General features: G+C 35.6%; 1 protein-coding gene across 5 annotated transcripts in view; it reads left to right on the top strand.

Annotated features, from left to right (window-relative positions):
• Positions 1-12,925, top strand: part of REV3L (REV3 like, DNA directed polymerase zeta catalytic subunit) — a 203,864-nt gene that overhangs the window by 128,263 nt on the left and 62,676 nt on the right. For all 5 annotated transcript variants that reach the window (XR_014807038.1, XR_014807043.1, XM_021091238.2 and 2 more), the window contains 4 exons: positions 1,798-1,990; positions 3,416-3,527; positions 4,914-5,029; positions 8,383-8,501. Coding sequence is in view for 3 of the 5 variants with exons in the window: in XM_021091238.2 (XP_020946897.2) it covers positions 1,798-1,990; positions 3,416-3,527; positions 4,914-5,029; positions 8,383-8,501 (540 nt within the window). In the remaining 2 variants the exon portion in view is untranslated. The remainder of the gene's footprint in view (positions 1-1,797; positions 1,991-3,415; positions 3,528-4,913; positions 5,030-8,382; positions 8,502-12,925) is intronic.

Below are 12,925 nucleotides of genomic sequence, written 5' to 3'. Positions count from 1 at the left end.
AATTTCAAATCAAGACAAAAAGAATTGCAATGAAAAATAAGCTTCTTTTCCACCTCAGACTAGGCAGTCCCTGTCCCCAAAGGCAATAAATAGTTTTATGTTTTTTTGTCTCATTGCAGACATTTTCTATGCATGTGCTTAACAGTTTTTACACACATGGAAGCATACTACACTATTCCATTATCAATGTTTTATGGTTACCTTTCCAACATATTAGGACATACAGATCTGGCTCATTCTTTTGAAAATTTTGAAGGGTATAGAGTATTTTATTCTATGTAACCTTTACAGATGTCGCATAATTTATATAACCAGTCCCCAGCTGATGGACACATAGGTTTTTAGTCTTGTATAATTTATGAAAAAACTGGAACTATTATCGTCTTTAGTGAACATCTTTGTGCATATGTTTTGGCTACATATATGAATATATCTACAGGATATATTTTCAAGAGTAGAACTTCTAGATGAAAGCATATGTCTCTTTTAATTGAAGTATAGTTATGTTTAGGTGTACAACATAGTAATTCAGTATTTTTATAGATGATACTTCATTTAAAGTTACGAAATAATGGCTCCATTTCTCTCTGCTATACTATATGTCCTTGTTGCTCATTTTTTTTATACATAGTAGTTTGTATCTCTTAACCCCCGCCCCTGTCTTGCCCCTCCCCCCTTCCCTTTCCCCACTGGTAACTACTAGTTCTGTCCTTTTTACATTTTGGTAGGTATTTCTAAGTTGTCCTCCAGAGATAGGTACCAAGTTCTACCCTCACTAGTGAGTGCCTTGCATTTATGTTTCAACAGATAGTATGCAAGGTAAATACAAAATAGAAATCCTGTATTAAATTTACATGCTCTGAGTATTTACCAATATTGTAACAGTAGTCTACTAATTTCCATTGCCACATATATGACATAACTGCTATAGTGATGACTATAATTCCAGAGAGAAAATATGCATGGGCAAAAAACTGGCTTTTGTGTAGTTTATGCCATACAATTCTTATGATTTTTTTCGGAAAAAAATTGTAATTAGAAGTCTGCCTTGTACACACTAAAGTCTAAATTTAAGTAGCCCTCAGAGAATTAATAGATGGGAGCTTCAAGCTGAAAAATAGCTCTTTTGAGTTTAAATTGTAGGTAAAACTATAGTTAACTGGGTACAAAGTAAAAAGTAACAGACTTTGGTTTGAATGTCCAACCACTTGGATATTCTCTTTCTCAAACAGAAACTGAGAAAATCAAGAGGCACTGCATGTACTTTAGACAAATAGTTTTATTTTATTTTATTTTATTTATTTATTTTGTCTTTTTAGGGTTGCACCCACAGCATATGGAAATTCCCAGGCTAGGGGTCCAGTCAGATCTGTAGCTGCTGGCATATACCACATCCACAGCAATGCCAGATCCAAGCCACGTCTGCAACGTACACCACAGCTCAAGCAGTGCTGGATCCTTCACCCACTGAGTGAGGCCAGGGATTGAACCTGCGTCCTTATGGATACTGGTTGGATTCATTAGCACTGAGCCACAACAGGCGCTCCTAGACAATAGTTTTAAGTATGTATTTTCATTAAGAAATTACAGCATAAGCATATTTTTTAAAAGAAAAATATGAACTCTTTAATCTGATTTTAGAAATAAAAATCTAGTTTTAATTTGTAGAGTGTTAAATTGTGACTTTATTTTTTCTGTAATTTTACACATATATTTCCCTAGAGTCTTAGTGAAACATTCTTTTTCAGCATGTCTCAAAAAAGTGTTTAAAAACATAATTTTTATTTCCTTTTATAGATACAAAATCTTACTCTAATCAGTGTAGAATTACACGCTCGGACTAGACGAGACTTAGAACCAGATCCTGAATTTGACCCAATCTGTGCTCTCTTCTACTGCATCTCATCTGACACTCCACTACCAGATACAGACAAAACAGAACTCACGGGTGTAATAGTGATTGATAAAGACAAGACTTTGTCTAGTCAAGGTAATGTGCATTTTTATTAATTTTATACCTGCCTACTCTAGGATGAACCTCTTAATGGGACAGTTTCTGTGCTGGAGATCTAAACCAAACAAACATAATGAACTCCTTTCTAAAACGTTTGCTGAGCTGCGAGTAGGAAGTATTGTGTGTAGCTTTGTTCTCAGTTCATTATTTTTTCTTGAGTTATCATTAGAAGCAAAACAATATAAAGAGCTTATTAATAAAATTTCCAATTAGCATATCTAATTTGACCTGAATATTATTTTATAAAATATTTATTGTTAATACTGATGATTGTGTTTCTCTAAGATGAGTGGACAATCTTCCTTATATATACATGTTGGTATTTTTCTGCTAATACAAAATTTTTTCACTTTAAGAAGTTAAGGAGTTCCCGTCATGGCGTAGTGGTTAACGAATCTGACTAGGAACCATGAGGTTTCAGGTTCGGTCCCTGCCCTTGCTCAGTGGGTTAAAGATCCGGCATTGCCGTGAGCTGTGGTGTAGGTTGCAGACGCGGCTTGGATCCCGTGTTGCTGTGGCCCTGGCGTAGTCCAGGGGCTACAGCTCTGATTCGACCCCTAACCTGGGAACCTCCATATGCCGCGGGAGCAGCCCAAAGAAATAGCAAAAAAAAAAAAAGACCAAAAAAAAAAAAAAGAAGTTAAGTTACTACTATAATAGTTTTTAAGAGATTTAAGATGTATTCTAATTTTATTGGTATCTCTTCTTAAATACTTTTGGTTCAGAGGTTCTTTATATGGTATAATGCAATAAGACACTTCATAAAATACCAAGTATACCTCTGCAGTTTTAAATGGTAATATGTGAATTCAGTCAGTTGAACAGGAAGTTTTAACATAGAACAAAACCATATAGAAATTTGCAGTTTAATCAGTGGAGTACTTGAGCTGGCTTCTACCAACTAATGAGCAAATTGCTAAATTTTCATGGATTTTTTTTTAAACTAGCTGATGTCACGTTAGTAGTTTGAAATTAGCCATGGCAGGACGTTTTCACATCTTGGAAGCAGGCAAACAATACAAATCAGGGCTTTTTTTTTCCCTGGAGAGGTAGCTGTAAACATTTTTCCAGCAATCCACTTATTAAAATACTCTCTACTAAGCAAGCTCTTACCATAGAAAGAAACAAAGTAATAAAATTTCTTTTGGGATACACGTTGTTATCTAGGGAATTTTGTGAATGCAGACTTTTCAGGAAAATAACTAAAAAATAAAATTTGAATTTTCAGTTGCATATTAAACTAGGAAACATTTAAGAAAACTTTCAAAAACTAAGTTAATTATATGTATTTACTTTGGGGAATGCTGTCTTAGGTAAAATATTTTAGTAGCATAATTTCACTCAAAAATAAGGGATAATATACAATTATAAATAATAATAAATATTTTGCTTATTTCTTAGATATCAGATATCAGACTCCATTACTTATTAGATCTGGAATTACAGGACTAGAAGTTACCTATGCTGCTGATGAGAAAGCACTTTTTCAAGAAATTGCAAATATAATAAAGAGGTATTGTTTTATATTTTCTGATTTTTCCAGTTTTTGTTCAGAGTCCTTTTGTGCTGTAGCTGCCCATGATCTGTTATTATACCACAGACTTGTAGAGTTGCCATGTATCAGGAAATGGGAGTCATCCTGCACTGCAGACATTGGGTGATACTTTAGGTGTTAAGTAATATAATCTGGACAGGCTGCACATCATAATTCCAAGTGACTTTATGAGCAGTTATATAAAACCCAACTCTTTTTTTAAAATTTTTGTGATCTTTTCTGCTTTTTGTTGTTGTTGTTGTTTTGTTTTGTTTTCTTGTCTTTTTAGGGGTGCACCTGTGGCATATGGAAGTTCCCAGGCTAGGGGTTGAATTGGAGCTGCAGCTGCCAGCCTACACCACAGCCACAGCAATGTGGGATCCGGGCTGTGACCTACACCACAGCTCACGGCAACAACAGATGCTTAACCTACTGAGAGAGGCCAGGGATTGAGCCCGTATCCTCATGGATATTAGTTGGGTTCATTACTGCTAAGCCGCAATGGGAACTCCTCACTCTGCTTTTTGACCTTTTAAAATAATAGTACAATAATGAGAGTAATTTGGAGCTTCTGCTTTGATAGCATTACAGTAGTTTTTGCTCTCAAAAGCTTTTATTCTCCACTTAAGACTATAGTCAGTTCTTCTCTTGCCCACACAATTTTCCCATTGAAGTGAATCTTCCTGTTTACTCTCCTTCATTTTCCCGGGTGATCTTTATGGATGTCCTAAGAGGAAGCACAAAGAGACTCCTGGGTTGGGTGCAAATTGTCAGTTCAGTTCTACCAATGCAACTCTGTGACCACAGTGAGACATTTTTCTCCTAGTTTCTGATGTTTAGCTTCCCCACATTAATCTCACCCTTATTAATATTTCTTTCTTCCATTAAACTGCCACCTTCCTCTTTAGTTTAAAGGACAGATTTGTAATTACTGAGGCTTTATTTTTGAGGACCAAACCATTACCAAAATTACATGGGAAAAGGAAGACATTTTCATTTTTCTTTCTCAGAATTAAAACTGTTAAAGGACAGTAGAGGGTAGAAAAGTGACAACAAAATCACCTGTGGGATCATTTTCAAAATACAGTGTCCACCATGCCTTCATACTTGACCCTGCCCTACCCACGTTATATCAGTTATACCCTCACTCATAGACCAATCTAAGTAAAAACTGTTTACTATAAAAGTAGCTTCATGCTAGGAATTCTGATCACCTCATCCGTTCTGTAAGTATCACTATCATCCCCTCCCTCCTGAAAAACACTATAAACTGTAGATTTTTACTTTTTAAATTTATATCATGAAGAAGCATGGTTAAAGGTTCAAATGTGTGGTCCTTGTGTAATGTTTTCGTTCCTTCTTTAGGTACGATCCTGATATTTTGCTAGGATATGAGATTCAGATGCACTCCTGGGGTTACCTCTTACAAAGGGCTGCAGCACTAAGTGTTGACTTATGCCAGATGATCTCTCGGGTGCCAGGTATGAAGCACTGTGAATGTTTTATTGTTCAACTACAGAGCAAATCACAAAATGAAGACAAGATGTTAAAAAGTATTATTGCTTTAGCATAGTTTTTAATACTAAATTATCTAAGTTCTAGGTATATCATAACTATTATAAAAATTTTTAAATCAAGAAAAGGAAATATACTATGTAGTATATTTTTTGTTTATTTTCCTTTCATTTTTCATAGACATGTATCATAAGTATTTTTTATGTAACTTTAGTCCTACATGTATCCCATTTTTATTGTGCTTCCTTCATCCAGAATTTTAATGTAAGTGTTTTTTCTGTTTTATGAGATAGTCTTTGTAATCATTATGAAGCATATAACATTTCTTTGACTTGACACAGCATAATTTTATTTGTTGGTTCTTTGTTTTATCCATTTGGTAAGATAGGATGAGATGGTAGAGGAGCACTATTGATTTTTATTTGAGTATTAGACTAAAAATTTACATGAATTTTGAAGGCTGTTCTCCAAAAGTATGATTCTAATTGAAAGAGCAGGGTCAATAATAATATTCATATCAAAATTAGTTTTTAAAGCATTTTTTAAAGTTATGTTTTCTTTATAGTCACAGAATTCTTAATAACTTTGATCTTAATGCCCTCCCACAAGTCTGACTAGGACAAGGTAGCATGTACTCCCAGAAGCTCAAAGATCAAATACAAAATTAGTAAAACTAATCAAGAGACCTCCTGAAAGGGATTATGAAGTCAGTGAAATGTCTCAAGTTTGGGAAAATTTAAAGGGAAAGGTTGAAGCTAGAAGATTCAAGGACTAAATATTTTGAGCTTTGCAAAAACTTGGAATTAAAAGGCAGAGTTGCTTTTAGTTTTTCATTGCATTATATTTTTGTAGCTTCTGTGTCCCTTGAGTGATACGAGTAATCTCACTTTTTTCAGCGTTTCATTCAAGAAAGGGAGCATGAGGAGTTCCCCTTGTAGCTCAGTAGGGTTAAGAATCTGACTGGTATCCATGAGGATGCAGGTTCGATCCCTGGCCTTGCTCAGTGGGTCAACCATCTGGTCTTGCTGCAAGCTGTGGTGTAGGTCACAAATGTCGCTCAGATCCCACATTGCTATAGCTGTGACATAGGTAACTCCTGCTATTTTAGAACACTGATGGAACCATTTTAATTGAGGCAGTGTGGTGCAGTAGAAAGGGCATGATTAGGGAGGCATATAAAGAGCACCAGCAGTAAAGAGCACACATTCTGGAAAGAGGCTGCCTGGGTTCAAATCCTGGCTGTTCTGCAACTAATTATATGGTGTGAAGCAAGTTATTTAACCTATCAAAAACATCAGTTTATTCATCTGTAAAATTGGGATGATAGTAGAACTTATAAAGCTATTGTGAAATACTTAGAGCAGCACCTGAGAATATAGTGAATGTTATATGTTTGTTAAATGAAAAATTAAAAAACCAAAAGAACTTTTGTAAACCTTTTTATAAAAAATTATAGTTGATTTACAGTACTATGTTAGTTCATATTGTATAGCACAGGGAATTATACCCATAATCTTGTAATAATATGTAATGGAATATAATTGCAAAAATACTCAATTACTATGCTGTACACCTGAAAAAAAACCTTGTAAACGTTATTTCTTCATTTATTTGTTTATTTTTATTATTATTATTTTGTTTTGTTTGTTTTGTCTTTTTGCCTTTTCTAGGGCCGCACCTGCAGCACATGGAAGTTCCCAGGCTAGGGGTCTAATCGGAGCTGTAGCTGCTGGCCTATACCACAGCCACAGCAACTCAGGATCTGAGCTGCCTCTGCAATTACACCACAGCTTACGGCAATGCCAAATCCTTAACCCACTGAGCAAGGCCAGGGATTGAACCCGCAACCTCATGGTTCCTAGTTGGATTCGTTAACCACTGAGCCACGATGGGAACTCCTAAACATTATGTCTTTAAAGAAGAGAGGTAGGTGCACGTACATTGTCTTTGGAATCAGGTATTCCTGGTTTAGAATACTAGTTCTGTTACTCTATGGCCTGGGTCAGGTAAAACATTTCTCCTGAGTAGAAAGTATTACAATGCAGGAGTTCCTGTCATGGCGCAGCAGAAACAAATCCAACTAGAAACCATGAGGTTGTGGGTTTGATCCCTGGCCTCACTCAGTGGGTTAAAAGACCTGGCATTGCTGTGAGCTGTGGTATAGGTCGCAGACACAGCTCAGATCTGGCATTGCCGTGGCTGTGGCATAGGCCGGCAAAGCTGTAGCTCCGATTGGACCCCTAGCCTAGGAACCTCCATATGCCATGGTTGTGGCCCTAAAAAGCAAAATAAATAAGTAAATAAATATTACAATGCAAAATAAAAATTATGCTAACATAATAAAGCAACTGTGTTAAAATAGAAAATGTTAGTTAAGTTCTTAGAACATAATAGACACTCAATTATGGTAAATATATTTATTATTCCAGACCTCTATTCAACAACATTTATATCTACCCAATGTTATATGGGAGAAATGAATTTTAATTTTTATACTAGATAAAAATCATCACCTAAGAAACTAGACTCAGGATTCTATTTGCATAAGAGGAACTCTTCATGTAGTTCTCTATACATAGTTAAGCGAATTTCATCCTGAATATGAATATTACTAATATCAATAATTTTCAGAGAATTACGTATTACCCAGTTTTTGCCAAGAAATGACCAGTTTAACAATAAATAGTTTTCATCCAGACACCAAAGAAATGATGTGGTGTTTTATGAAGAAAAGAGGACCAGAAATCACCATATTGAAAGAGAAAAAGGTTTTTTTTAAAGTACGTGTGTCTATATGTACATTTTTTATTTAAAAAATATATATGCACCTTTCATAGACATTTTACAAATTTTTTTCATAACTTAAAGGGAAAGAAAAGCCATTTTACTAGTCAAAATGATGATTATTCTCTTAAATAGACTTTGAATTACATTTCACCTTTAATCTTCATCTTTAATTTTATTTATTTATTTATTTATTTATTATCTTTTTAGGGCTGCACCTACGGCACTTGGAGGTTCCCAGGCCTAGCGGTCTAATCAGAGCTACAGCTGCCGTCCTACACCACAGCCACAGCAACACCAGATCCCAGCCATGTCTGCGGCCTACACCACAGGTCATCGCAACACCGGATCCTTAACCCACTGAATGAGGCCAGGGATCAATCCCACAACCTCATGTTTCCTAGTTGGTTTCGTTAATTACTGAGGAACTCCTAATCTTCATCTTTAATTTTTATTATTCTCATTTTCTTTCTCATAGTTTGCTTGGAACTTTGATTTCTGTGAACCCTAATGCAGTCTACATTCATTTCTATAGATGACAAAATTGAGAATAGATTTGCAGCTGAAAGAGATGACTATGGATCGGATACAATGAGCGAGATAAACATTGTTGGCCGAATCACACTCAATCTTTGGAGAATCATGAGAAATGAGGTATAGTACTTTATTTAAAATTTGGTTTGGGAGTTACCATTGGGGCTCAGTGGTAACAAACCCCACTAGCAAACATGAGGATGCAGGTTCAATCCCTGACCTCACTCAGTGGGTTAAAGATCCATCATTGCCGTTAGCAGATGTAGTTCGCAGATTCGGTTTGGATCCTGCGTTGCTGCAGCTATGGTATAGGCCAGTGGCTATAGCTCCGATTCAACCCCTAGCCTGGGAATCTCCATATGCCACATGTGTGGCCCTAAAAAGACAAAAAGTAAATAAATATAAATTTTGGTTTGGAAATAAGAGATTAGACCAATATATTGATTTTAATCATTATAGACTATTAGTATTACTTCCTATGTAACTTACACTTCTTTGTGAATATTTTTCTTATACTTACCTGGAGTTATAAAAATAAATACTGCTTTCTAAAATTCAGATCTGTAGAAGTATTTAACTTTATTGTTATTGATGACTTTTTTTTCTTTTGTCCTATTTGTGTCTAAGCACAAACAGCAGTGACTATAAAAGTCTATAGCTATTAGGAGTCCTTTGTGGCTCAGCAGTAACAAACCCAACTTGTATCCATTGGGATGTGGGTTCGATCCCTGGCCTTGTTTAGTGGGTTAAGGATCCGTTGTTGTCGTGAGCTATGGTGTAGGTTGCAGATGCAGCTCAGATCCTACATTGCTGTGGCTGTGGTGTAGGCCTGCAGCTGCAGCTCCCACTCGACCCCTAGCCTGGGAACCTCCATGTACCACAGGTTCGGCCCTAAAAAGACAAAATGACGACAAAAAGTCTATTATAAAATGTTGTGTTTCTTTATATGGAATGTTGTATAATTTCATCATTTTTTACTCAAGTCATTTTTTACATTCAAGGCCAGATGAACTTAGCTTGCCCTTTTTGATTTATTGTGGTAAGAAAAATTTGGTCTGGACATAGGAATGAACTGTTGAACTAAGGGTATTTTTTTTTCATCCATTGTGTTTTTTTCCATTTTTTGAATCATTATTATCAAAGTATGGTTGATTTATAGTGTTTCATCAATTTCTGTTGTACAACGAAGTGACCCACTCACACACATTTCCCTATGCTCTTCAGTACAATCCCATTACCCGTCCATTCCAGATATAACAGGTTGCATTCCCCAAAACCCCTCAAATGCCCATCCCTCTCACTCCCTTCCCTCCCCCCAACCCCACCCCTGGGAACCCTAGTCTGCTCTTCTTGGCCTTGCTCTGTTTCTGTTTTTTGTTTGTTTGTTATTTTTTAGATAGGGTTATCTGTTCCATATTTTAGATTCCACAAATGAGTGATATCATGTGGTATTTGTCTTTTTCTTTCTGGCTTAGTTCACTTAGTATGAGAGTCTCTGGCTCTGTCCATGTTGCTGCAGATGGCATTAATTTGTCTTTTTTTATGGCTGAAAATATTTGTACCACATCTTTTTTCTTTAATGATTTTTATTTTTTCTGTTATAGCTTGTTTACAGTATTCTGTCAATTATATATATATATATATATATATATATATATATATATATATATATGTTCTTTTTCTCATATTATCCTCTGTTATGCTCCATCACAAGTAACTAGATAGATCTTCTCAGTACTAAACAGCAGGATCTAATTGCTTATCCATTTCAAATGCAATAGTTTGCATTATTAACCTCAGATTCCCAGTCCATCCCACTCCCTCCCTCTCGGCAACCACAAGTCTGTTCTCCAAGTCCATGAATTTCTTTTCCGTGGGAAGGTTCATTTGTGCCATATATCAGATTACAGATATAAGTTATATCATATGGTATTTGTCTTTCTGACTTATTTCACTTAGCATGAGAGTTTAGTTCCATCCGTGTTGCCGCAAATGGCATTATTTTGTTCTTTTTATGGCTGAGTAGTATTCCATTGGGTATATATACCATATCTTCTTAATCCATTCACCTGTTGATGGACATTTAGGTTGTTTCTATGTCTTGGCTGTTGTGAATAGTGCTGCAGCAAACATATAGATGCATGTATCTTTTTAAATGAAAAACTAAGGATATGTTAAAACTGAATGAATTGGAAAGGTAGTACTTGGAAATTAAATAACAACATCTAGGTGAGTCTTTGGAGGCTGGATAAGGATTTTTGGTGGTACAGATTTCAACAAACTATATCATTAATATGCAGTCACTCAGAGAAATTGTTCTGTCACCCAAAAATGTGGGAAGAAAGATACCTATAATAAATTGGTCCGTTCTTAGATTTTGGACAATTTCAGGAAAAAATGTTTATATTTAAAACAGAACTCTATTCTTCAACTACTTCCCTTTGAAATTGCTTTCTCATTATGCACTTTCTGTTATGTACTCATTATTCACTCTGATCTTTTCTGGCTTCTCTAGATTTATATAAAAATTTGAGTTTTCAAGCATGCCTTCTGTAATTCTTGTGGGACCTATCACATAATAATTCATCTAGATAAGAAAATATGCTCTTCATATAAAATTTAGATATTCTTATTTTTCATTTTTGTTTTCTCTCTGCACCATTTGCCTAAAGTTATGTTTACATTTCATCTAATTTGAAAACGTATGATGTTATGTGTCTGCTTGAGGATAGTTTATCCTATTGTTTCTTCTTAAAATGTTGTCATTATAAGAATCCCTCAGTGATTTCAAAAACACAGTTTACCCTTCAATAATACGGGTTTGAACTGCACAGGTTCACTTCTAGGCAGATCTTTTTCCCCAATAAATATACTACAGTACTGCACAGTCCACGGGTTGGTTGACTCCGTGATTGATTGAATCTGCAGACGTAGGTTGACAGATACAAAGAACTAACTGTAAAGTTATACACAGATTTTTTTAACTGCATTTGGGTTGGTGCCCTAACCCCCCCTGTATTGTTAAAGGGTCAGCTGCAGTTCCTAGTGACGTAGCATAAGATGTGGAAGGTACAAATATTGTGATGTATTTTGTTTGTATATTCCATTGAAGTTTAAAAACTTCATTCTCTGATACTGCCTGGAATGAACACATAAATTAAGTGTATAAACATGAAATTAAATTATTGATCATAGTTTCAGGGGTCTTTTCACTCCTGAAGATCCAAAAGGCAGCTATAGTAATTATGAACTGTTAGCCTAAAAATCACAAAATTGGAGAGTAAATTCAGAGTCAAAGCCTTTCTCTAATTCTAGGCTGACTATACAACATCTCTGATCTTCATTTTTATCTGTAAGGAACAACTGTGAGAAAATTATGAGTTGAGTAATTTACCACCTAGATGGGCCAAGCTAGATTTATTATTTTCTTTCCAACCCCAAAGTACTCCTGGCAGTTGGGAATTTTCATGAAATCCTGAATGAACTTGTGGGAACTACTGTCTTGTATCTCAAGTTGTCATTGAACTTTAAAAGTTATGACTTTGGGCAGAAGTTGGCCCTGAGAGTTTCTTCATATTAGAGGTCCTCAAACTATTTTTTTCTGGATTTTAATAGTTCCAGAGGCTCCTTTTTACCTTTATTTCTTTTATCCGTATCTCCCTCATGACACTTAACTGTTTCATCATTTTCTCAAATCTTTATAGTTTGATTTAAATATCCTCTTTATTAAGAATAATAAAAACAATTTTAAAAATGATTAAAAAAGAATAATTTATATTCAGTGTTAAGTGCAAGAGAATATATAAAATGAAAATGAAATCTCTTTGTTCTCTCTAGGACATCTCCACAACATTTGCCCCATGCCCCCTCCCCCCAAGTACAGTTTATAGTCGAATGGATATCTTTTTTTATGCCTACTTTGGGTTTTTTAAATTTTGTTTGTTTTTTAATATACTAGTTTTCACTCTCACGCTTAACACAGAATTATTGCTATTCCCTCTGAATTTTGAATCTTATCACAAAGTGCCTCTTAAATAGTATCATGATATATTTATATCATGAATCATGATGTATTTGTTGATTGCTTGAATGAAAGAATAAATGACTTTTTCCCAAAGGATTTATATTTAGAGGTCTTCCGGATATCAACTTAATCCAGGCCTTTCAGGAATTTGCAAAGTAGGGAGTTCCTGTTGTGGCCCAGTTGTAACGATTCCGACTAGTATCCATGAGGACGCAGGTTCAATCCCTGGCCTTACTCAGTGGGTTAAGGCTCCAGCATTGCCATGAGCTGTGGTGTAGGTTGCAGACGCAACTCAGATCTTGCATTGCTGTGGCTGTGGTGTAGGCCGGCGGCTGTAACTCTGATTTGACTCCTGGACTGGTAACCTCCATATGCTGCGGGTGCGGCCTTGCAAAGTAGGTTGGAAATACATCTGATTTAATTCAACACATATTTATGTAGTGCCATCTCTAGTGCACAGATTTGGCCTGGGTTCAGATGAAGTAAGAGTATAGCTGATTCCTCTCTTTTAGCAGCCAGA

The sequence above is a fragment of the Sus scrofa genome, chromosome 1, assembly GCF_054392235.1.
Source record: "Sus scrofa isolate SSC_HxYL_T2T_F1_AM1 chromosome 1, Sscrofa_HxYL_maternal_Yorkshire_Landrace_v2.0, whole genome shotgun sequence".
Lineage (NCBI taxonomy): Eukaryota > Metazoa > Chordata > Mammalia > Artiodactyla > Suidae > Sus > Sus scrofa.
This window is presented reverse-complemented; position numbering and strand designations above follow the sequence as displayed.